General features: G+C 41.2%; 6 protein-coding genes across 9 annotated transcripts; 3 read left to right on the forward strand and 3 right to left on the reverse strand.

Annotated features, from left to right (window-relative positions):
* Nucleotides 1–56: 56 nt before the first annotated feature.
* Nucleotides 57–3,160, reverse strand: LOC135619157 (pentatricopeptide repeat-containing protein At5g06540-like). The gene is made up of 3 exons (XM_065120874.1): nt 2,981–3,160; nt 377–728; nt 57–303 (listed from the first exon to the last, which is right to left on the reverse strand). Exons 2-3 carry the CDS (start codon nt 643–645, stop codon nt 153–155), a joined length of 420 nt encoding a protein of 139 aa, XP_064976946.1. The 5' UTR covers nt 646–728; nt 2,981–3,160; the 3' UTR covers nt 57–152.
* Nucleotides 3,161–3,789: 629 nt separating this feature from the next.
* On the forward strand, nt 3,790–6,297 carry LOC135619151 (delta(24)-sterol reductase-like). Of its 2 annotated transcripts, none has more exons than XM_065120867.1 (3): nt 3,790–3,948; nt 4,190–5,443; nt 5,533–6,297. In XM_065120867.1, the coding sequence occupies exons 2-3, from the start codon at nt 4,205–4,207 to the stop codon at nt 5,983–5,985; spliced, it is 1,692 nt and encodes a 563-aa protein (XP_064976939.1). In that variant the 5' UTR covers nt 3,790–3,948; nt 4,190–4,204; the 3' UTR covers nt 5,986–6,297. The 2 variants fall into 2 exon arrangements, with proteins under 2 accessions (XP_064976939.1, XP_064976940.1); XM_065120868.1 differs by having other exon boundaries at nt 4,195–5,443.
* LOC135619156 (uncharacterized) lies at nt 6,217–8,188 on the reverse strand. Its single transcript, XM_065120873.1, has 3 exons — nt 7,253–8,188; nt 6,931–7,031; nt 6,217–6,785 (listed from the first exon to the last, which is right to left on the reverse strand). The coding sequence occupies exons 1-3, from the start codon at nt 7,348–7,350 to the stop codon at nt 6,295–6,297; spliced, it is 690 nt and encodes a 229-aa protein (XP_064976945.1). The 5' UTR covers nt 7,351–8,188; the 3' UTR covers nt 6,217–6,294.
* On the forward strand, nt 8,135–10,893 carry LOC135619153 (uncharacterized). Its single transcript, XM_065120870.1, has 2 exons — nt 8,135–8,617; nt 9,688–10,893. The coding sequence occupies exons 1-2, from the start codon at nt 8,245–8,247 to the stop codon at nt 10,590–10,592; spliced, it is 1,278 nt and encodes a 425-aa protein (XP_064976942.1). The 5' UTR covers nt 8,135–8,244; the 3' UTR covers nt 10,593–10,893.
* A 2,151-nt stretch (nt 10,894–13,044) lies between these two features.
* On the forward strand, nt 13,045–16,826 carry LOC135619159 (uncharacterized). Of its 2 annotated transcripts, none has more exons than XM_065120878.1 (4): nt 13,045–13,206; nt 13,344–13,397; nt 15,974–16,093; nt 16,287–16,415. In XM_065120878.1, the coding sequence occupies exons 1-4, from the start codon at nt 13,141–13,143 to the stop codon at nt 16,356–16,358; spliced, it is 312 nt and encodes a 103-aa protein (XP_064976950.1). In that variant the 5' UTR covers nt 13,045–13,140; the 3' UTR covers nt 16,359–16,415. The 2 variants fall into 2 exon arrangements, with proteins under 2 accessions (XP_064976950.1, XP_064976949.1); XM_065120877.1 differs by having other exon boundaries at nt 13,049–13,206; nt 16,345–16,826.
* Nucleotides 16,827–16,875: 49 nt separating this feature from the next.
* On the reverse strand, nt 16,876–23,862 carry LOC103994482 (uncharacterized). Of its 2 annotated transcripts, none has more exons than XM_018829681.2 (10): nt 23,397–23,862; nt 20,831–21,065; nt 20,348–20,392; nt 20,068–20,237; nt 19,407–19,549; nt 19,149–19,323; nt 18,463–19,063; nt 17,521–17,633; nt 17,206–17,449; nt 16,876–17,134 (listed from the first exon to the last, which is right to left on the reverse strand). In XM_018829681.2, exons 1-10 carry the CDS (start codon nt 23,561–23,563, stop codon nt 16,883–16,885), a joined length of 2,145 nt encoding a protein of 714 aa, XP_018685226.2. In that variant the 5' UTR covers nt 23,564–23,862; the 3' UTR covers nt 16,876–16,882. The 2 variants fall into 2 exon arrangements, with proteins under 2 accessions (XP_018685226.2, XP_009413107.2); XM_009414832.3 differs by having other exon boundaries at nt 20,306–20,392.
* Between the last annotated feature and the right edge of the window lie 148 nt (nt 23,863–24,010).

Raw genomic sequence — 24,010 nt, forward strand, 5'->3', positions numbered from 1 at the left:
GCCAACACCATGGCAATCACTGCATACTCTGAGCTGCTTCTTGATGACGGTAATGGCAGCCTCGGAGCTCGGTTTCAAGAGCCCCGAAAGCAATGGTCAACTTCTCACCGTGCACAGACACCGCTTGCTCCTCTTCCTTTGTTTTATCTCCATCAGCTTGAGGCAGAACTTGGTGTGCCATTGGGTTCTATCATGCTCATACCAGGCGTCTTGGCTACTCCATTTATCAGCATCCTGCCTCTGACTTCCTCGGCATCATCCCAGCGACCGGCTGTCGCGTAGATGTTGGATAGCAGGACGTACCTGTCGAACAAAATTGATAGGATCATCTAAACCAGCATTATGAGAATCCACATCACAATATATGTGGAGTTACCGGCCGCTGTGCCCCGGTTGAAGGCGAAGAAGGTGTCTGCCAACACCATCTGCAACCTCGCTGTTCCTGTGAATCCTGCACCCACCAAGCAGAGCCCCCAAGGCAGGCGCGCTGGGCTCCATCGGCATCGCTCTTGTAAGCTCCGCTGCCTCCTCGAACAAGCCCGCGCGTGCCAAGAGATCGATGACGCATCCATAGTGCTCCAGCTTCGGATCGATTCCATGGCTATCCTTCATGCAGCTCAGCATCCGCCTGCCTTCTTTCACCATTCCCGCGTGACTACAGGCGGTGAGTTCATCAAATTCAAAGCATTCTCATCATTGGGCTTTGCAAATGCATGTTCTGCATAAATCTGATCAAGAGATTATCAGAACCAAACATGGAATAAGAGGAACTACCGAGGAAAAGAACAAGAAAAATCTAGCGAACTTTGACCAAATACTCCATAGACATTTTAAACCTACCATCATGAGTATATAACAAAATGGACAAAAAACACCAGATTGAATATCACAACAATCAAATATCAAGAATATTTATTTACCTGTACACAATGAAAGGATAACCTATTAACTTTTTTGTTCTACATATAAAGGCATCTGGTCATGGGAAAAATAACCTGGTTAAACAGAGGAGTGCCTTCAAACCATGGCAAATACAAAAGTTGGGTTTTAGGAATCAGGAATATGGAATGTAGAGACTCTGCTTGAAGAATGTAGCAGGCTACCTTATTAGCTGGGGCCTTGTGCATCAGGCTACCCTTATTTAGGTATTTGCTACACAAAAATAATATAATCATGAAATCAATATTTCAATATGGAACTCTTTTTGTTATTTCAGCATGTTCCCTCCTCTCTCCATTCTATTATTCTTAACTCATTAGATTTGTAATTCTAACTGAGAATCGTATGTCAAAGCTGTCCAACGCATGTTACTATGGCTAATTATTCTGTAGTGCAATGCAATTTAAGGCTAGTTATTCTAAAGGACGATGAGTGAAGTGGGATGAGCATCTACGTACTTCCATTCCTTAGGTAAAGACGTTTCGGAAGAAGATGCATCCAAGAAGTTCCTTTTAGATATCTAAAAATCCTTTTGACAGCTTTTAAATGAGATTGCTTGGGGTTAGATTGAAATCTAGCACAAAGTCTTACACTAAACATGATATCCGATCTAGTTACAGTGAGGTTTAGCAAACCACTTATCATACCCCTATAAGTTTTTTTATCAAAGCTTTCTCCACCTTCGTAAATGTCTAACTTAGTGGAGGTACTTATAAGAGTATTGATATCGTTTGAACTATCAATATTAAATCGTTTTAGCAAGTCTAATGCATATTTTGTTTGATTAATAAAAATATCATCCTTAAGTTGTTTGATTTGTAAGCCTAAAAAAAAGGTTAGTTCCCTATTAGGTTCATTTCAAACTCTAGACTCATGCTTTTGGCAAACGATTCACATGAGGATTCATTTGTAGAGCCAAAAATGATGTCATCAACATAAATTTGAACAATAAGATATTTATTTTCAAAATTTTTGATAAACAATATGGTATCGACCTTGCCTTTAGAGAAATTATTTTGAATAAGAAAAGAGCTAAGTCTCTTACCAAGTCTTCGGGGCTTGTTTTAAACCATATAGAGATTTAGTCAACTTACACACATGATTGGGGAACTTATCATTCTCAAATCCGGAGGTTGTTCAACATAAACTTCTTCGAAAATAAAGCAATTAAAAAAAGTAATTTTAACATTCATCTTAAACAACTTAAAATTATTACTACTAACATAGGCAAGGAGTATTCTTATGACTTCTAATCGTGTCACAGGAGCGAATGTTTCTTCATAATCGATACATTCTTTTTGGTTGAAACCTTTGGCCAATAATCTAGTCTTATTTTTAACCATGATACCAAATTCATCTTGCTTGTTTATAAAGATGCATTTAGTACCAATAACTAAATGATCATTTGACCTTGGAACAGCTTTCACATCTAATTTCTCTCAAATTGATTCAACTCTTCTTGCACTGCAATAATCTACCAATCCACAACTCAAAATATACATATCCCCGACTTAAAATCTAACATTTTAATAAACTAATTTGGTAGAGAATCTGAGTGCAACTACAAAAGCCATAATTTTGAGATAAGAAACAAAAGCTATAAAGAATACTTAATAGGCACAAAGATTAGCTACACCCATACTAGGGTAAAAATGTACTCCGAAAAAGTTGCCTCACCGGTGAAAATGGCATCCATCAATTCTGACAACAATCCAACTGGAGGGAGACAGTCTGTCATCGGTTTCAAATTTCTTGACATACTCATACTTGCTATTCGCCATTCGATTAAATTAGCACCTAGAGAAGATGCCGTCCAAAGAAGCTAAGACTAGCCCAACATATTACACAAAGAACACGCAACACCTTAACACTGTTACTACATTAAATAAGAGATCAGAAAAAACATATCATCTAAAAAAGATTTCATTGTGAACTTTCATCGAACAGGTGATATACAACAGATAATTGAGTTTCTTATACGCATGAACATGTTGAATTGTCCTAGTGCGACGCCGGACACCTCGTTAGGGTTAAGACTTACGTAAGCAACGGGGGGTGGCGCGGCGGCATCTAGGGCGGCCGACCAGAACGCGATTGCAAGAGTAGCAACCGAGAGAGAGACGGGCAGAGGAGCGGGGACCAGGAATGGGGCCGGACTTTTATAGTAACAAATGTCCTTTTACATATATACCCCTATCGACTTCCCCATTCTAGTCTGTATATTTTTGATGTACTTTTGGGGATGACATGTCTATTTCCGTCCAGTTTGGAAATAAGATATTTTACTGTTGTACATTTTGATATAGAAAATATGTCCTTTAAGTGTAAAGGATTGATCGAGTGATGGTGATGATGACGATGATACTGTTTCTTGGACACACAAAAGGAGATGCCTCCCTTTACATGCATTCCTGCCGCACGGGTTGCCATGAATCTGCAGTGGATCTCCTCTCTCTTCAGGTCACTCGGTGGTTGGTAGGAAGAAGGGGCCTTTCGCCATGAGGATGGAGTCCATGGCTTACCAACCTCCCCAGACCTTTATCGTCTTCCTCCGTCTCCCACCAACCCCCCCGGCATCTTCTCCTCCACGTTCTAAGGAGTCCTGCAACTTTTCTCTGCCCGAGAACCATTGAAGACCACAAACGAATCGTTACTGTCTCTCTCTCTCTCTCGCGCGGCCATTAAAATACGGTCACGGTAGCCTGAGCCCTCGAGAAACACACAGAGAGAGAGAGAGAGAGGTGTAACGTGTCACGTGATGAGATGGCCTGAGCGTGGTCCACGTTTCCTTCCGGTGATTCCAAATGGCGGATGCCTCCTCGTCTCTTTCTCCCTCTCGATCGCCTCGGTTTTAGGGCACCCTGTGTTATTTATTTAAGACGGCACTAAGCTTCTCCTGGCATCAATCTCCCTCGCATTGAAGGAAGTAAAGCGGAGCGGAGGAAGGCTTCCGTGGCTTCCTCTCGCCGTCGAATCACGCTGGGCTCTCCTGCTAGTTTTGTTTACGAGGTAACCATGAGCTACCTACTTCCTCCTCTCGGAACCTTGCTTGCTGCATCCATTGCTCTCAACAAAATTCTTTCTGCTTATCTACTTTTAGACCCAATCAGTACCCTATTAATGCTTCGCGGAGTAAAGGTACTTGTTGTTTATCGATGAGGAAACCGTTGCTGCTTACGGCATTGACGTTTGTTTACGAGCTGGTTTTACGATGCAGTCTTTTAGTTGCTCTCTCGTCTTCTTCTCTTAGCTCAGGGGCGAAGCGATGTCTACTCTGCCAGCACCTCCCCGCCCCAAAAGGAAGAAGATTTGGGTGGACTATCTGGTCCAGTTCCGATGGATCATCATCGTCTTCGTCGTCCTGCCCCTCTCCTGCTTCATCTACTTCCTGTCCTACCTGGAGGAGCGGAAGACCGAGAAGAAGCCGTACAAGCAGCGGCAGAAGGAGCACGAGGAGAACGTCCACAAGGTGGTGAAACGCCTCCAGCAGCGGAATCCCTTCAAAGACGGCCTCGTGTGCACGGCTCGGAAGCCCTACATCGTCGTCGGCATGCGCCACGTGGACTACAAGCGCGCTCGCCACTTCGAGGTCGACCTTTCCCCATTCAACAACGTCCTCGACGTCGACAGGGAAAGAATGGTCGTCAAGGTCGAGCCTCTGGTGACGATGGGCCAGCTTAGCCGGATCACCGTTCCCATGAATCTGGCGCTCCCGGTGGTCTCGGAGCTCAACGACCTCACCGTCGGAGGCCTCATCAATGGCTACGGCATCGAGGGCAGCTCCCACATATACGGCCTCTTCTCCGACACTCTGGTCTCCCTGGAGGTCGTCCTGGCCGACGGAAAAGTCGTCAGAGCCACCAAGGACAACGAGCACTCCGACCTCTTCTACGCCATTCCTTGGTCTCAGGGAACGCTGGGCCTGTTGGTGTCAGCCGAAATCAAGCTCATACCGGTAAAGGAGTACATGAGGCTGACCTACAAGCCGGTGAGGGGGAGCCTGGGGGAACTGGCGCAGGCTTACGCCGACTCGTTTGCACCCAAAGGTGGCGACCCGAAGAAGATGCCGGATTTCGTCGAGTCCTTGATCTTTACGCCCACGGAGGGGGTGTTCATGACCGGGGCCTACGCTTCCGAGGAAGAAGCGAAGAGGAAGGGGAACGTGATCAACCGGGTGGGGTGGTGGTTCAAACCGTGGTTCTATCAGCACGCCGAGATGGCATTGAAGAGGGGCGAGTTCGTGGAGTACATCCCGACGCGGGAGTACTACCACCGGCACACCAGGAGCTTGTTCTGGGAGATGAAGCTCATCCTGCCGTTCGGCGACCAGTGGTGGTTCCGGTGGTTGATGGGGTGGATGATGCCTCCCAAGATCTCTCTGATGAAGATTACGCAGGGGGAGGCGATCAGGAAGTACTACCACGACATGCATGTGATCCAGGACATGCTGCTGCCCATGCACAAGGTCGCCGACGCCCTGGAGTTCCTCCACCGCGAAATGGAGGTAGGTTTCCGTCTTTACTTCCTGCTGCCCTTGCTTGAATTGCTAGTGCTACACACCGCGACGCATGTCATGCTGGGGTTTTGATTCAGGTCTATCCGATCTGGCTTTGCCCACACCGCCTCTTCAAGCTCCCGGTGAAGACCATGGTATACCCAGAACCTGGATTCGAGCTGGATCCGAAACAGGGAGACACCAGCTTCGCGCAGATGTTTGCGGACATCGGCGTCTACTACGCCCCCGGGCCCGTGCTGAGAGGCGAGGAGTTCGACGGCGCCGAAGCCGTGCACAGGCTGGAGGAATGGCTGATCCAGAACCATGGTTTCCAACCGCAGTACTCGGTGTCGGAGCTCAGCGAGGACAACTTCTGGAGGATGTTCGATCGAGAGCTGTACGACCACTGCCGCAGGAAGTACAAGGCGATCGGGACGTTCATGGACGTCTACTACAAGTCCAAGAAGGGGAAGAAGACAGAGAAGGAGGTGCTGGAGGCGGAGGCAGCCATCGCAGAGACCGAGTACGCCGTAGCCGAGAAGGAGAACTAGAACCGAGCGAGCCGCCTCCGGCACGCCAATAAGATTGGGATTTCACATGATGGATGGAACTCAAGCAGGGCAGTATCAGCCTGCCAAATCTTCATGTGCTTTTTTATGCTTTCAAGTAGTGTAAATCGTGTTGGAGCTCTCTTTTAGACTTGAGGTTATCTCGTGATGTCAAATCTTAGTTTGCCATTTGAAGCAATTGAAGCTCCTGCAATCCACAATACTTAGGTTTGTAATGTTTGAAATCGCAAGACATTTTTAGAATGCTGCAGCAAAATTGCAAGACATTTTTGTTCTATTTTTCTTGAAAGATCACCAGATTCTTGGTTTCCTGATGAGTCGCCTCCTGCTTTTGTGTGCTCTGCCGGTAAGCTGGAGCAAACTGGAGTTCCTACTCCTTCCTGGTTTCACATGCACAGAGACCTCCCTCGTCTTCAATCTCACATGGCGACGACTACCCCTCGCATATCCTCTCCCTTTCGAGCTCTGCCTCGTGGGATACAGAGACCTCAGTATGTGTTCCTTCCTCCTCTCTCTCACTGATCTCCTCCTAACACCTCTGTGATGATCCAAGTAATCCTCTGATGAGGAATCATACTCGCTTGAACTGTATCCTTCTTCCACGTTTTCGAATCGACGACGATACGTACGTTTGGTGTTCTTCAGCTTGTGCCACAGAAAACAGGTAATCTCTTTGAGTGCGGTCCAATATGTCTTACATGCTGCCCATGACATCTTACAGATACTTCTGCATGCACATTGGAGTATTCCCACTTTAAATAGCAGGTAGATTAAGAGCAAAGCTGCAAAGAACAAATGATCAAAGTCTTAAGTGTTTTTTCTCTCACAACAAATATTATTATACATTTGTAAAATTGCAAGTGTATTAATATCTATATCAGTGGCTAATCTATTCAGGCTTCACAGAAATGGATGAAGGAGTCTTACTTATATAAGCCAGCACAGATACCATCAACAGCCTCAAAAGATTGGAGATGCACAAATGCTCAATAAAGCAGGTAATGTCCCATGTTCCTGAGCAAATACCCCTACAGAGACTCAAAACAAACGAGGACAAAAATTAGTATGATCACATCACAAATCCATTGCACCATTGCATGGGTCTGTTGTATGAACATAAAGCTGAGAGCTCTGGATTTATCTTCAAGGATTAAAGCATCAAAAGAAGAGGCAAAAGAAGATTTTTGGGCATGTTAAGACAGAAAAGAGTTGTTTGTAGCAGCAAAACAAGGCTGTTGATTCTACTTACTCGCATGAAGCACCAAATATGGTCTTAACTGGAGCAACAAAAGCATTCCCAAGTGCAGTTCCAACACCATTTGCAGCTTTACTGATAACAGATCCCATCACCGGAAGTAATCATCCATCTACTTCCTCATGTAGAACACCAAAACCTGATCCAGAACATTACTGATTTCTTATTCATGTTTTACAGGGATGCAGTAGTGAATTATGGTAAGAGGTCAACAGAAATTAATCTCTGAGAGACCAACACAGAAGCTTTGTCTGATGGCAGTGTACAAATACCTTCTCTGAGGAAGAAACTTATCAAAAAATTCATTAAAATAAAAGTAAAGATTACATAAGAAAAGAAAAGAAAGAAATGATTTAAATTAGTACAGACAAACATGCAATGCGGAGTATGAGGAATTCTAATTGCTTTCTTCTTTCCTTTCGTGTACGGAGAGCTGTAATTGCTGCCATTAATAGATAGGGAAAAGGGAAGAAGCGTACATGCGACTTCAAATGCAGCGAGAAGAAATGGCTTGAAGAAAACAGAGAAACAGAGAGAGAGAGAGAAGAGAGGAACGGCGGAAGAAAGAAACGGTTCCCACTTCCCGCAAAGGGCGTTTGGAGAAGAGATCCAACGGTTGACATCCTCCTCTTTTGGAGAACGAAGGTGAGTTATAGACCGCTCTCGGCTCGGACAAAGAAACACGTGACTGGTTATAACCCGGGGCGAGTTACGAAGCGTGACGTGGCATCTTATATCTGAGAATGCGACGGCATATGAGTGGTCCCCATCAGCTTCTTTAATCATGTAATAGGTAGTCCGGAGGTACGCTGCTGACGCGTAGGTGAACTATTTTCTTATTTGGGCTAGTCAAGTGGAATGGAGACGAAAGAGGACGCCTTTAATGGGCGCCCATTAGGATGAGTGCCTCCACATCGAAACCCTAAGCCTCCTCGTCGTGCTCGTTCCAGTACGAGCCGATTCCCCCTGCTTCGTCGCGATCTCCCATGGCCCCGGCGAAGTTGGAGGGCTGCGACCGGCCGAAGGAGGAGGGGGCTAGGGTCTGCATCAACGACGCCCTCACCGACGACGAGCTCCGGGCGGTGCTCAGGCAGCTGGAGAAGGAGGAGGAACGGGACCTGTTCGGGCTCGTATGCAAGCGCTGGCTCCGCCTTCAGAGCACCGAACGCCGCCGCCTCCGGGCCCGGGCCGGCCCCGCCATGCTCCGCCGGATGGCTGACCGGTTCCCGGGACTCGTGGAGCTCGACCTCTCCCAGTCCGCCTCGAGATCGTTCTACCCTGGAGTTACCGACTCGGATCTCGCTGTCATCGCTGCTGGATTCCGGAATTTGCGCGTTCTCGATCTTCAGAACTGTAAAGGTGAGACATTTTGGCCTCACGTGAAGGTTATGGTCTGTGGTTTAATCGTTTGGTTTAGACTTTTGTTTGGTTGTTGATCGTCTCTATTAAATTTGAGTAGTTAAGGTTAGATCTTTATCTTAAAGATACGACTTTGTTTCCCAGGATGGTTATCCCTGAGTGTTTGTTAGGTTCCACCGGTGATGGCGGAAATGATATTAGATGAGTCTTTGCAATGAATTAATTGATTATTAGGTTATGCACTTGTAAAAGAAAATACAAGTACTGGTATTATTTAATCACTTGGTAGGCACAACTTCTTCTTTAACTATTTGAACTTTGCTTGGATGTAGTGCTTTCGCTGATCGGGCCTTGATGTTAGGTAATGGTTGTTGGTGATTAATTTAGTAGATATGTCATTTTTTTTCCATTTAAATGATCTGCCCATATGGTAGTATGTCTTTTCAATGTTCTGGAACTCAATAGATAAAATTGTTTGGACAGAAAGGAGGTATCATTTGGTGTAAAAATGTCTTTCTTCTGACTTCGTATTATTGATTAGCAAAACATTTGGAAAAGATTGCTGAGATCGACTTGGGCATTCATCTCCTTCTGGTTAACTCAAGTGCACATTCTCATAGTTTATTACTGCTTATTTACTGTGAATGTATTTTCAACTACTCTTGTGTCATTTCACCAGATGTAATTTAAATGCAAATTTCATCATACTATTCACTTTTCTAGTGGGGTTTTCTTCTTTTAGTTTCTTCCTGGAACTTCATAATTCCACCGCAACAGTGGTTAAGATACTGTGTAGCTGATTTTAGATATCTGTGATTACTGTTGTTTCTTAATGGTGTCTTGTATATTTTGTATCCGTGATGAAACACTATGGTTATCTTCTTATTTACAGAGACATGCAAATTTTGGTAAGTCATATTTTATAATGAAATCTGTCACTATATGCAAGTTTGTCTTTTTTTTTTTTTCACTTAATCCTGCTATCACCTTTCCCTCATCAGTAGAAAATAGGTTGTTTTGCCTTCAGACTTAAGTAGTCTAATATAGATTATCTCCTTTCTGTTCCAAAGGTGTTACTGATGTCGGGATGACTACTCTGGGAAATGGCCTCCCGTCCCTTCAGTCCCTTGATGTTTCCCAGTGTAAAAAAGTTACCGACAAAGGATTGGTGGCTGTCGCCTCGGGTTGTTCTTATTTAAAAAGGTTGCATGTAACTGGATCCAAATCTATAACAGATGAATTATTAAAATCTCTGTCTAAGAGCTGTCCTTGCCTAGAAGATCTAGGATTGGCAGGATGCAACAACATAACCGACATTGGTCTCTCAACTCTTGCTGATGGTTGTCGACATATTAAGTCTTTAGATGTTAGTAAATGCACTAAAATCAGTGATGTCGGAGTCTCAAGAGTTGCTGAGGTTGCACCATCATCATTGAAGGTTCTCAAGATGTTGGACTGTTTCAGAGTTGGTGATAAATCCATATTTTCATTGGCTCACTTCTGCCATAACCTTGAGACTGTCGTTGTTGGTGGATGCCGTGATGTTTCAGATGAATCCATAAAATCTCTGTCACTTGTTTGTTGCCACAGCTTAAGGAGTTTTAGGATGGACTGGTGTTTAAACATCACTGACTCGTCCTTGAAATGCATGCTGTCAAACTGTAGACATCTTGTGGCTCTTGACATCGGTTGCTGTGACAAGATTTCAGATTCAGCTTTCCATTCGCTGGAAATGGGAGGATTTGAGTCCCAACTGAAAGTTCTAAAGATGAGTAACTGCTTGAAGATCACAATTTCTGGTGTGGGTTCCATATTGCAGTTCTGCAAGTATCTGGAGTACCTTGACCTGCGTTCATGCCCTCATATTACAAGGCTGGGTTGCCAGCAAGCTGGTTTGCAGTTTCCTGAATGCTGTAGAACAAATTTTGATGGCAGCTTAGGTGAAAGTGAAGGTATGGTTGATTTCTTCTTCTGAAACATAGACCACGACAATGTGACAACACTTAATGACAGGTGCTTATGGGCAAGTTCTAGTGCGTGAAGGCACCTTTCGTTTAAAGTCTTCACCAAAGTTATTGTGTCTAAAGTATGTCTGTATCTTGAGCTTAGGACTTGGAGTTGTCTCAATGCAGCTTTGTGTTCATATAGCCACACATATTTGGCTGTAAAGTCTCAAATGGTTTTCATTTAGAAACCAGAACTTGTAGATTGCTTCTGTAAATGGGGAGTTCCATGTAAAAGACTCTTGGTGATTGAATAAATTATTTTCTTCTGTATACCATTTTTCTTAGATCTAAATGACTCCTTGTGACACAATTTTATTATGACAATGAAATAAAACTGTTATGCAGTTGTATCATGGTAATGAGAAGATCTTTGATCCCAGACTCTCCCATTCATGTCTCGTTGCTCTCTGTAGGATTAAACTGTTCTTATTTTCTTACACTTGAAATTAAGAACCTGATAGAAAATGACTCCCTTGTTCATGGATTTTCCAGGCAAGTCTACACAGGTCCACATTAAAAGGCTCATCCTTCTTTCTCAACAGCATTCAAGTCGACTGAAATAAGAACGTGTTCATCCATCCACCAAAGTCTGCAGATATGTAGCCCGTTCACAGAGACTTCAACCGATGAACAAACCCTGGTATCAGTTTCGATAGGGTCAGGCAGTAGTTCTTTTAATTTGTTTGGAGAGTTTAATGGCGCTGGAGTTTCCCCGACCCTACGTAACGTTCTGCTGATAGCTATAATCATCGGCATGGAACCATCCCCAAGAGCCTGTGGAAACTGTCCAAGCTTCGCCATCTGGTCCTCCACGACAACAAGCTTGTAGGCGGCATCCCCACGGTACTGCACAGGCTGCCCTCTCTGCAGAACTTGTCTCTGTCACTGAACAGACTCACGGGGCAGTTGCCCAGAAGCTTAGAACCCTGCCATCTTTATCCTTGGCACGCGATGGCATAACAGGCTCTGTTCCGTCAGCTTACAGAGACCTTCATCGCCTGACCGTCCTTGATCTCGACCACAACTAGCTTGTCCGGCTTGGTCTCCTGACTTCGTCGGCCAATCTTGAAGCAGGACCATTCCCTTGAGCAGTTTGGCAACGACGAGCCTCATGGACTCGAGTCGTGACAAGGTCGCCGGGCACATCCCATCCCAGATCGGCGAGCTGGTGTCTCTGAGCAATCTTTCTCTCAGCGACAACCTTCTCACTGGGACCATACCGGAGTCTATGGCCGACCTAGAGAGGCTTCAGTCTTTGGATCTTTCGAGTTACCAGCTTTCAAGTCCATTGCCGGGCAGCTTCAGGAAGGCCTTCCTACTCTGAAGACCATCAACCTGTCCTACAACAAGCTTAGCTTGGGGGAATCTTTGTCAGTCAACCTCAAAGGTTAGAATATTCACAAATCCCTTGTTTTTATTTTCAATCGTATTTTATTTTTTTAATATTCATAACATTATCCTTTACAAATGCACATACATATCATTAACTTATCACTTAATTTCAATCATCATTCAACTCCTTCTATATAATTTCTTTTTATTTTTGTAGCATATTCTAACTCATCAGAGATGGTCGGACGTGACGCAGCATTACTGTTGCGTATGAAATAAGAGTATGATTAATAATTGAGAAATTATATTTAACAATATTGCTTTTTTTTTTTTTTCTTTTTGGCTATTGGCAACCTCGTTACTTCCTACAAACGCATAAAAAAATTATAATTTTACTATATACAATCTTATAATTATTAATCATACTTTTATTTCTCACAATTCCATAATTATCATATTTTGAATCCAAATATTACATTTTCTAGAGTGATACAGACTTACCCCCAAAAATATTTTTTTTTTTTTATATTATTGTAGAAACGCCCATAATGTTAATTTTCGGGTTTGTAACCTGATGTCTTATAAATCTAAAAAATGCTAAATCGGTCTAGCAAAAGTAAAAATATATTTCTCACCTTCTCGTCTTTATAATCGAATTGTTCAATTTGAATATTTTTTTTATCACTTTACATAGATGAAAAATGATCTAACGATTAATAGTAGAAGAAAAATAATAATAGGAAGATGGAGAAGAAGGGAAATAAAAAATGATTGTATGAAAGGAGTTGGAAGAGCTTGTTAGAATTAAGTAATAACTTAAAAATATTTATGTTTATTTATGAATAAAATATTTTAAAAAATATTAAAAATTATTCAAATAATATCATAAATAGCAAAAGGATTGCCAATAGAAATATTCAATTTTTCTTTGTTATTGATGGCTAACTCACAAAAATAAGAGCATTAGTGTCAAAACAAAATAATCATAATTAAATTTTATATATATATATATATATATATATATATATATATATATATATATATATATATATATATATATATATATATATGCGCCTATATTTCTGGCAAAAAGTCGGCCGTCGTCGTCTCCGATAAATAGGGTCATCGAAGCTTTCCAAGATCAGCGAACTCGGCGAAATCGGTAGAGGGAAGAGACGAAGAGAGATGGGGGACGGTGAATTGGGCTCTGCCGGTCACACAGCCATCGATTCCTCGAACGTCGGGTTCAAGGTCCGCTCTCTCCTTCGCTCCCTTCGCTCTTCTTCCTTCCTTCCTTCCTTCCTGTTTCTCTTTTAGGGTTTCATCCATTCGTTCTCGAAAGCGTTTCCGTTTTTGTTCTAAGATGAGATCTCTTCTCCTACCTGCAGTTGCTGAAGAAGTGCGGATGGAAGGAGGGCACCGGCCTCGGCGCCTCCGAGCAGGTGAGAGCTCGCCTCGACGGTCCTTTATCTTCCTTTTGGTTTGCTCTTGCACTTGCTTTTCTCTTCTGCTATGGATCGGTATTGTGTAACTAACAAATCTTTATCTGTATTTGTGTTCTTGCAATTCGTCGGTAAAATTTCTATTGATTAGGGTTCTTTTCCTTGTTCCCGAGCATGAGCATCTCTCCGTTCAATTGTGGTCGTTTCCCTTTGTCTTCTTTCAATGTTTCTCGATTCCTATTTTGTAGTTTTCTCGAGCAGGACCTCATAGTTTCGGATTTATTTCTTTGCTGCTAGAACAATTAGGGTTGGATATTTGTTCTTTTCTTTATTATTTTATCCAAGAACGCGAAAGAAGTACAAGCTACTAGGCAGATTCTGTGTAGGCTGACCAGCGTAGCAGCCACCTGCAACTGCGGGGCTTGGGATGTAAGAAACTTGACTATTCTTTATTTTTTTTTACAAGAAGGTGAAAGAAGTATAAACTATTAAGCATTTCTCGAGAGATCACGAGATACTTGAAGGGGCAGCCCAGTGTACCAGCCACCTGTAGTTGCAGGGGCACAAGTTTAACTGTTATTTATATTCTTCTCAAGAAAGTAAAAGAAGTATGAACCACATCTCTCAAGAAATCATGCCATCCACGGGGCGGGGATGGTCAAGTATGAACTGATAAGCATCAAGAGGGCAGTCCAGGGCACTAGTCTCCATAAGATTGCAGAGGCTGGAGATGACCATATTTTATTGTTCTTTTCTTCATATTTTTCCAAAAAAACTGAAAGAAGTATGAGATGCTAGGCATCTCTCAAGAAATCACAATATTCCTTGAAAGGGCATCCCAGTGTACGAGCCACCTGCGGTTGCAGGGGCTGAGGATGATCAAACTATTTGGTCTTTTTGCTGTATCCATGGAGTCTGATTCCAGAGTTTGCACCCATCAGCTCAGGTTTCTACCTCACTACTGCACCGAGGTGCACCATGAAGCACAATAATATTTTGCATTGAAATTGCATTGTGCTACATCATAAACACCTATAACGCTTTGACAAAGTATTGTAGTAATTAAAGCTGTAGGATCTAGATTTTTAGTGTTAATCATGTATAAGGCTTTATAGTCCAAATGTAATACAGTAAGTTGGGGAACTTTCTGGCTGCTGAATAGAGAAATCGGCATTGAAGTTTCTACTTTAAATAATTCTACTGAAGAAATAAAAATGCAAATAGCATGGAGGATATAACAATTCTGGGCTACCAGAAATCTTAGGCAATTAGTAGGATTTTTCTGCAGTTGGCCATCCCGGGATTCAAATTTTCGTGTTGATATGAATCTCAATCCTGGTTCTTTTGATCGAAAATATCAGTGTGTGGTATGTAAATAAGCTACATAGAAGCATGAAAGAGCGGTAGCATCCTAAGAAATAGTATGATCTCGTAGAGTTTAACAGAAAGTAAATATGAATAAATGTTTATGTGTATTTGTAGTGGGTAAGAATGGAGAGAGAGGAGGATAGTGGTCCAGAGAACATCAAGTCCGTCTTTCTCTCTCTCTCTCTCTCTCAATTTCTTGTTTCTTCTTGATGATCAACTGAAATTGTCCATTTTAGCTTTATAAATTAAGCTGTCCACCTTGTCCACTTAGAACTTCTTACTTCTATGCAGGATCAGTAAGGATTGAAAAGGATTTCCGAAATAATGAAACAAAGTCCTTATCAGAGTTAATTGTTTTCTGTAATTGGAGTTTAAATTCTGTTCATTCTTCTGGTTTCCACTAAGGGAGATTTGAGTTCATTAATTCTACTCAACTACAGTATGGTAGCTGGAATATTGTTGTATCTCTTTTGCACTGTCATGTAAATCACAAGTCTATTTGGGTGCTGCCATAGGTCATTATTACAACAATTGGCAAACTCTAGATTTTCTGTGCGAACCTTTTACAGGAAAGTGTTATTTAGGGTCATATCCCTTAAGCAAATAAGTTTTTTCTAATTGTCTTTGTTCAACATCTTCTTTCATAATCTTATTTTTATCATGTAACAAGATAAATTGATTGATCATAGTAGTCAAGTCGTATCTTGTTTTATGCATGGATAATTATGTGTCGGGTCCAAACTTATGTTTGCAACAGAGCGATGTTTATTGTCATTCTTAAAATTTATCATGAGCCATGCTAACTGCAGGAGGGATATGGAAGGTTGGATCATTGAGCACATGAAATTTGATCAAGCTTGATCATATTGGACAACTGTGATGAAGTAGAGATAGAAGACTATTATTTAGAACTCTCTGATTCTTTTAAAGATTTTGTTAATGTATCTTTGTTAATCATTTTATCATGTCTTGGCAAGTAATCGTGAGGCTTGTTTATATAATTTTTTCTCATGTTAGTTACAGTTTTACCTCCTATTTCGTCTAATTATTTAAAATCTTTTGATTTTGATTTTTTTATTTTTCTCACGACATGGCAAGCAGTTTTGAGGCTTTGTTATTATGTAATTCTTCTCCTCATGTCAGTCTGTTACTGTTTATCTTTTCATTCTATAAAATCCTTTATTAGTGTCATTGATTGGATTGAACAGGGCATGTTGGAGCCTATCCCGACATTTGTTAAGAAGAACAAGCGTGGTATAGGTGCTGATAAAACCAAGAAAAAGGTTGAAGTCCCGAAAGATCTTGATGCCAAGATGCAAAATAATCATGTAAGTAACTGAGCACTCAGATGACCAACAACATTTTGGTTTTGTTTTCTTCATGACATTGTTTTCTTTAGTTTATTTAGACCTCTAATTTTCCAATTTTTTTTCCATGCTTGAATGTGTTTTCTGGTATACATATTATTATTGTTCTCTTTGGGCATGCAACTATTGAATTCCTCTGGTTGTTTAATGATAGGGGATCAGAGAAATAGGCTTGTGTACTAAATTGTGCTACCGTTTATCCAAATGTTCAGGACATGCAATCTAAGAAAAAGAACAAACAAGTCTCTAAAAGAATAAGGAAGATGCGGGAAGAAGAGGAGAGGATGAAAGAGAAGGAATTTGAACGAGCCTTCTTCAGGGAGTTCTGGCCGGACAATGTATAGATGCAATTGGTCAGGGAATTTTGATTTAATCATTGTTATCATCATACCATGTGAATGCAGTTCAGGAAATGGCTCCGCACAGAATGGAAAGGACCTTTGACTGACTCGGAGAGATTCCAAGTCTGACGTGGAACCGGAAAAGGTGGTTAGACCATGCATGATACAAGTTGCCAAAATAACAAGGATGCTTGGTGGAGCTTTTGCTACTACGTCTGCCAGCCAAGGTTTCGTCTTGTGCTTCTTACATTTCGGATGTTTCCTCCATATAATTACTTTTGATGTTCACATTTACATTTTGGTCAAACGCATATTTGAACTTTTCGAGTCCTCCATACACATTATTTTTATCAGACTTATATATAATTTAGAATCCAACACAAGCTCATGTAGAAATAAATATATATCATCATGAAGCTTTCTCCTGCGAAGAAAAATTGTGTGGTTTTTCCATCTGGTGCCTGACAAGCTCAACAGGGGCCGCCGGAATACGAGCCCACCACTCCCTTAGTCTCCTCCTCAGCTTCTCACTACTCTTTTTCCTCAGCGGCATCTCCCTGGTGAAGGCCTCCACCGCCAATAACACCATCAAATGCACAAAAGGCACAATTGCAACCAATGTCGCCGCCACGATCAGGGTGAGCGCCGTCTCGTCGGTTGCCTGAAACAACAATCAAGTGATTAATTAATTGGATCTTCCGTGGATGATTCAACAAAAGACAGGCCGACCACCTTTGGAATTGCCGCGAATAGGAGAGCTCTTAGCTTAAGAAGTCCGATGTTTCCTGCCTGAACCATAGTTTCCAACCGGGCGATGGCATCCTGCAAAACTAAGAGCTGCTCAACAGCATTCTTGGAAGGGGGAGGCGTGATGTGAAACACCTGCACAGGTTTCCGTTTTCTGCGGAACTTGTGCCACGTCATGAGAAGAGCCAGAGATAAGGATATGCAAGATAAAACGTATCTGACCCAACCCCTGGCATCCATAATATTAATGTCAATATATTAAAAAGTAGTTTCCTATGACCACTAGAAGGTGGAAGTTACCTGTAAACAACGTAAAGGTTCACAACCAAGAACGAAGTTGATTTAAAAGGATTTTCCCATTTAACTAAAAGCTGAAGCAACTTGGTAGACTCGAGAACTGGGAACAGCAACTCCTGCAAGAGAGACAGAGAGAGTCATCAGAGATGCCCGCAAAACACTAACTTAAATCATGCTCATTATTACAAGTTTGAAGGTGAAGAAAATAAACTATTCAATGCAAACTTTAGATGTATCATTTTGGATACCTACTTACCCAAATATATATATATATATATATATATATATATATATATATATATATATATATATATATATATATATATATATATATGGTCATAGCAATTTAGATAATTACTGATGTAGGAGCATAATAATTTTGATTGCTGAACAACATAATAAGCTGAAATTGCATATAGTTTCCAGATGTAATTTTCATAGTTAAACATCAGTTTCATACATAATAATATGGGTCTCTAATATTTCAAACAAAATACATTTGGACGCAAATTTTTTCATGTGGATCATGATCCAATGTACATCACAACAGATTCTCCATAGTTCTGGTGAAATCAGATGTGATCTTTATTTGTTTGGAAAGCACATCCAAATTTATTCAATCAAGCATCAAAAACCACATATCAATGATGGGACAATGAGAGATTGATTTTCAATTAATAACTTATAACTAGGTCAGTATATTAAAAATGACAAAAGCCAACTAAGTCAACTATTCATATCTTGTCTTAAGATAGATTTTGGAGAGTCATAATAGATCAAACTACAGAGAAAAGACATGCGGAAGTTATAAAAGTACCTAATTCTAATAGGTACCTAGAAAAGATGCACCAGTTATGTGAGGTGGATCGATTCAAATTAGTGTGTGATGAGAATTGGAAGAAAATAAGTAAAAATAAAAATAAAAACATCACTAGAATCGCATACCTTCATTACAGCTAGGTTTGTATCGATGCCGTCGACTTTCATATGGTCCACCGTTGCACGTGCCGCTTCAGCTATTTCAGAGTAACAGAACGATTCCTTTACAGCAGTTTCCAGAGAACTTGTCGAACCAACACAAACATCACCAACAAGGATGTATTTTTCCTCGATACCATCTACCACTTCCATTTTCAGTGTGAAGCCCATTTTGGTGACTGTGTATAATGAAAATGGTAAAGGACAAACATGTAAATTCGTATCAGATGATGAATTGACAATAATGCTCTGGATTCCATCAGCTGGCAGTTTTAAATAATCATATAAAGCCTCCAAGATCTTATCTCCTTTTGGGAGTTTCTCAGCTAAGTAAAAAGCAAGTATAGACCTAAAACGAGGAGGATGGATATGGAATGCTTCTTTTAAAGCTCGATATCTGAAGATGCCTAAAATGGCCTTTGAAAGAGCTTCCATCTGCTGAATTTCATCAAGATCATACTTCCTAATAAATTTGTGCACCTGCAACACTTCACCAACAACTGCCAGCCAGTAGTCTCTCCGTGAATGGCCTTTAAATTCAGGAAATGCAAAATAAATGGGTTCTGCTCTGTGATGAGGTAAAGTTATTATCAGATTTTATAGATTCCAGTTGGAAGAACAGATGCAATAAAATTGCCAATGACAACACTTACAGAGATATTGACTTGTACATCACAGCTTTATCAAAGAGGCGAGCACCCAGAGGTCCAGTCAGATCACCCTTTATCACTTGCTTTAGGTCTGTTGCCAGATCATATCTGACAGCTTTATCATAACCCACTCCTAATGATTCAAAGTAGAGAGCATGGGTTGTCAACGTCAATCGTCCTGCCAAAAGGAAAGAAATCACTCAAAGGCCTATTCAAACAAAATTTATATGCATGTAAATATTACAAAAGAACATGCTTAACCTGGCCATGCAGATGTTCCAATGTGTTGTAGAACAGGTTGAGTGGGCATTACACCATCAACTTCTAAAATAACTTCTCCATCAGAAAGGTGAAGGTTTGAAGCAATCAATGAGCCCATAATATTTTTTAAAGATTTAATTTCCCTATAACAGAATTACACTATATAAGTTAAATCTAAATTTCACCTAATGGTCGAATCCAACCACAGCAGTTCAGGGTTACAAAAAATGAAAGAAAATATGAAAAATGATCTGATGCTACTTACAATTAACTTATTTATGATCAATAATAAAAGAAGCAACCCATACGCTGGAGAATCTGAGATTAGATAACAACTTATATAAATTTTTTACAGTACTTTTTTTTCTGTAGCTACCATAATGCTCATGAAAATTTCTTCTCAAGTCCGCTATTCAATCTTATGTGTCCTACAAGATGACATCTTTAAAAGAAGACAAGAAGCATCCACATGCCGACAAGGAACTAACTTCAATTACCTGATCTTGCTTTCAAATACTAAAATAATAGCTCCTTTATATTTTCAAATTTTAAATTACAATCCCTTGACTAAGTAGGTTACATATTACAAATTTTCTAGTGCGCTAAGTTATTCTTAGGTAGTACATCCATGAAAAAGAATTGATAGTCATGAATAACATACTTGTATAGACTTTTGAGGTATTTGTCATATATGAAAAAATGCATTTGGCCCCCTGATGAGCAAGTCAATGCGTCAAACAAGTTGTGCACAGTTATTGAGTCAGCAATGGCAGGACAGGCAGGAGCTATTCGTGCAAAAGCTTTCAATCCAACAGTCTTCCTTTCATCTACCTGACTTACACAAGAAAAAAAACTAAAGCACTATGGAGTATAAGAAAACATAATCAATGGTAACACACCTGAGCAGCCAGACATGAAGAACTAATGTAAAAAAATGATACCCCATGCTCTTCTTCAACTACCAGATGGTCACAAGTATTAGATTCCTGTTACAAGAATGAGATTAGCAATTGAGTACAAAATATGAAAATATTAACTAAAAACCATACACATAACTTTGGACGTTTGTCTTAGAGTGGCTAAATAGCATTTTGAAATAGTATGGTTTTCTAAAAGACAATATAAATCGAGAATTTAAGTCAATTGGTGAGTTTCTTGCTGGTTCATGCCAGCACATCATGTGATAATCAACACAAGGCAGCAAAGGGGGGCACATGCATTTTCCAGTCAACTAATTTGTCAATTTGCCCTAGTCACACACTAATGTGTGGCTGCCAGCAAATGCAATACTAGGACAAATAACAACAGGAAATTACAATGAAACATCACAATACGACTGACATAACCTTAAGAGAAAAAAGAAAATGATACATCAACAACTCAAGTTCTTACAAATGTAAACTTAAAGATCTCATATGTCTCACTTTGGGTATGGATTCGCTGCATGCTCCAGGGGACTCCCAAGCCAGCATCATGTCAAAAGTTAACTGGCGGAACTCCTTATCGGCCAAATAATCTGGATTCTTGATCACCGCATGAAAAGTTCTGAAACAGCAATATTCAAATAGGTCTCTTGCATATGTAGTAGGAAGTTTGACACGATCAGGAAATTCGGTCTCAAAAGATTGTTGCAATTTGTCCCTTGAAATGTGAAGAATCCTGCAGTTGCAAGGACCATTAGGTGCTTGCTGTTGTTTACATCCAAGCAACAGATCAACGATATTGATTTACACAATAACTAATACAACAAGACCGACATCCCACAGTGAGTCATATGACCCATAAGTTAATGCTGCCAATGAGTCAGATCCGATATAGTTGCAATGGATGGTGCAGGAATTAAGGGCTACGCTGAACCAACCTCCGACAGATTAAGAAATGTTGGCCCCTGTTCAACCAATATAGCTAATAGGTCAGCTCGGGTCACCTGAGCTGATCACGGTTGAATAGGGATGGCAGTGTAAGGTAAGCTATTCTTTCCTGTCTAAAAAAAGCATGAGCCAGGTCAAGCCATGTTGCTCCATATTATTAGAGAAATATATGCTTGACCTGATCCCAACCTAACGAATAAAGAATACTTGACTCAGAGCTCAATCCATGAAACCCATGCATCATCTTAAATTGATCAGGTTTACTTGAAGGATTCTAGTCAAGATCGCTGGGTCTACAACAAAAGGTAAGTAGAAACTGATCCAACACAGGGACATGCACAATGATCAAGAGACATCCACCAAAAACAGACTTCCAATCAACTGGAATTTAACCATGTATTCTTCCACATTTCCTACTCAAATGCACCATTTAAGGTGGATTAGACCCATAACAAATAATATTCTTCATATGACTAAAACTTCTTTCAGGCATGAGAACTTAGATAAGCATGTAGGAAAATCCTCACCACATTTGCCAGACACTAAAAGGAGGCCACATGCACTGGGCCACACCTTTTCATCCGAAAGTTTCCCACAGATATCCACTTTGGGGCACAGTTCAACACTAAGTAGACTCCGGATGATAGGTTATCGTGGGAAGTCTAAAATTAGGGGGAGATGACAAACTGTGGTGTGGCAAACAGTGTCTATCCCAAGGAGGGCACACATAATTGAAAGATACAAGTCAACACAACCCTCAATCTGAAAGAAATGTAATCAATGGCGATTCAATGAGAACTTCCTCTTTTTATGGTCAAAGGAATCAGTCCTATCACATCTACGCTCCTGTGAAAGGTACTCAGGTGCATGTAACTTGAAGATAATTACATTCATAGGATAATCACATTCATAAAATTGTGAAGCCTAATTGTCCTGAAACAAAGAACGGATGTCATGAGTACTTCACCTTCTGGAAATGACAACCTTCATTCAGTAGAAGGGGAATAAGTTCTCATAGCATAGTGGAGATGGAAGTCTTTGAGTGGATGTATGTTTATAGCACCTATTATTTCAGATGATACTGGAAATGATGATGGACAAGTTTAGCGGTCTGCCTTACAAAAAGCAAACCACAAATGTGATATAGATAATGACACATCTACTTACAGGCCAAAGAAGTTCAAGATTTCACTAGGACATGTTGGAAGAAAGTTAATTACAACGAGACAGAGCACACAAGATTGCTTCAGATCTTGCGTTCAAAGATCATATTATTTGACTAATTTATCGCAATGATGCATGCCTGCTATGAGGAATATAATGGCCAGATTTAGGGAGATGGATGAGAGCATCATAAGAAGAGGGAACTGTATAGTGCTATTCATCGTACACAAGTAATGGTTCGAGACAACAGTTTCTGAACTTCTCAATTTTTTCCCGTCGCCATTCTGACAATGCTAGAAGAATCGAAATCAAACCACATCTACTTACAGGCCAAAGAAGTTCAAGATTTCACTAGGACATGTTGGAAGAAAGTTTATTACAACTAGACAGAGCACACAAGATTGCTTCAGATCTTGCATTCAAAGATCATATTATTTGATTAATTTATCGCAACGATGCATGCCTGCTATGAGGAATATAATGGCCAAATTTAGGGATATGGACGAGAGCATCGTAAGAAGAGGGAACTGTATAATGCTATTCATCGTACACAAGTAATGGTTCGAGACAACAGTTTCTGAACTTCTTCTCAATTTTTTCCCGTCGCCATTCTGACAATGCAAGAAGAATCGAAATCATATACATACAATACTTGTCAAAACAAGCAAGTTTTTTATCCTTACCCTGAAAGAAATCAAGTTCTACAGAGAGGGAGGGGAGGAGATCATCACAAGATTTGGTAAAATTTGCCGAAACAAGAAATTTCTTGATTGTTCCCTTCAAGAAAGCAAGTTCAGCGGGACGAGGAAAACGAGCGAGTTCTCGATTCTTCCCTTGCAAGAAAGGGAGTTCGATCGAGATGGTGAGGACGGAGATCCTTCGTCGCGCAAGCAACGAGGATAAACCAGAGTGTTCTTGATTCTTCCGTCAAAGAAAGCAAGCTCTCGATTCTTACCTGGAACAGCGGGCGACGACGCAGTTAGCGAAGGAGGAGAGCTGGGGGATGGGGTTGCCGACGTCCTCCGCTACCCCGGTGCGCTTCCGACGCCGGCCGCTGAAGATGGACTTGAGGGTGTTCTCCCGCAAGATGCTTTCGAAGAAGATGTCCTTTCCCTTCGCCATGTGGCCTCCGATCTCTAATCCAGCGGAATCTCTCTCTCTCTCTCTCTTCTTCTTCTTTTTCTTCTTCTTCTTCTTCTTCTTTTATTGCATTGGGGTTTACCTCCGTTTCTTAATCTCCCGCTCTTCGTCAAGAAGAGGAGGAAACCGCAATCCTCTCTCTCTCTCTCTCTTCTTCTACTTCTATTGCGTTAGGGATTGCCTCAGCTTCTTGATCTCGCGTTTCTTCGTCAAGAAGAGGAGGAAACCGCAACCCTCTCCGAGTGCTACGGCGTTTCGATACGAAGAACGCTTCGTCCGCGCACTACGGTCGGAAACGCACGCGCAGGTCGTTGGTATCATCGGCGTGACAATGATGTACCGTTCAAAGGTGGTGCACGCACGAATCACGTGGGATGAGTGGAGTGAGATTGATTTCCAATCAGCAGACAGGTAGGCATGATGGGGACT

This window comes from Musa acuminata, chromosome BXJ2-8 (genome assembly GCF_036884655.1).
Source record: "Musa acuminata AAA Group cultivar baxijiao chromosome BXJ2-8, Cavendish_Baxijiao_AAA, whole genome shotgun sequence".
Lineage (NCBI taxonomy): Eukaryota > Viridiplantae > Streptophyta > Magnoliopsida > Zingiberales > Musaceae > Musa > Musa acuminata.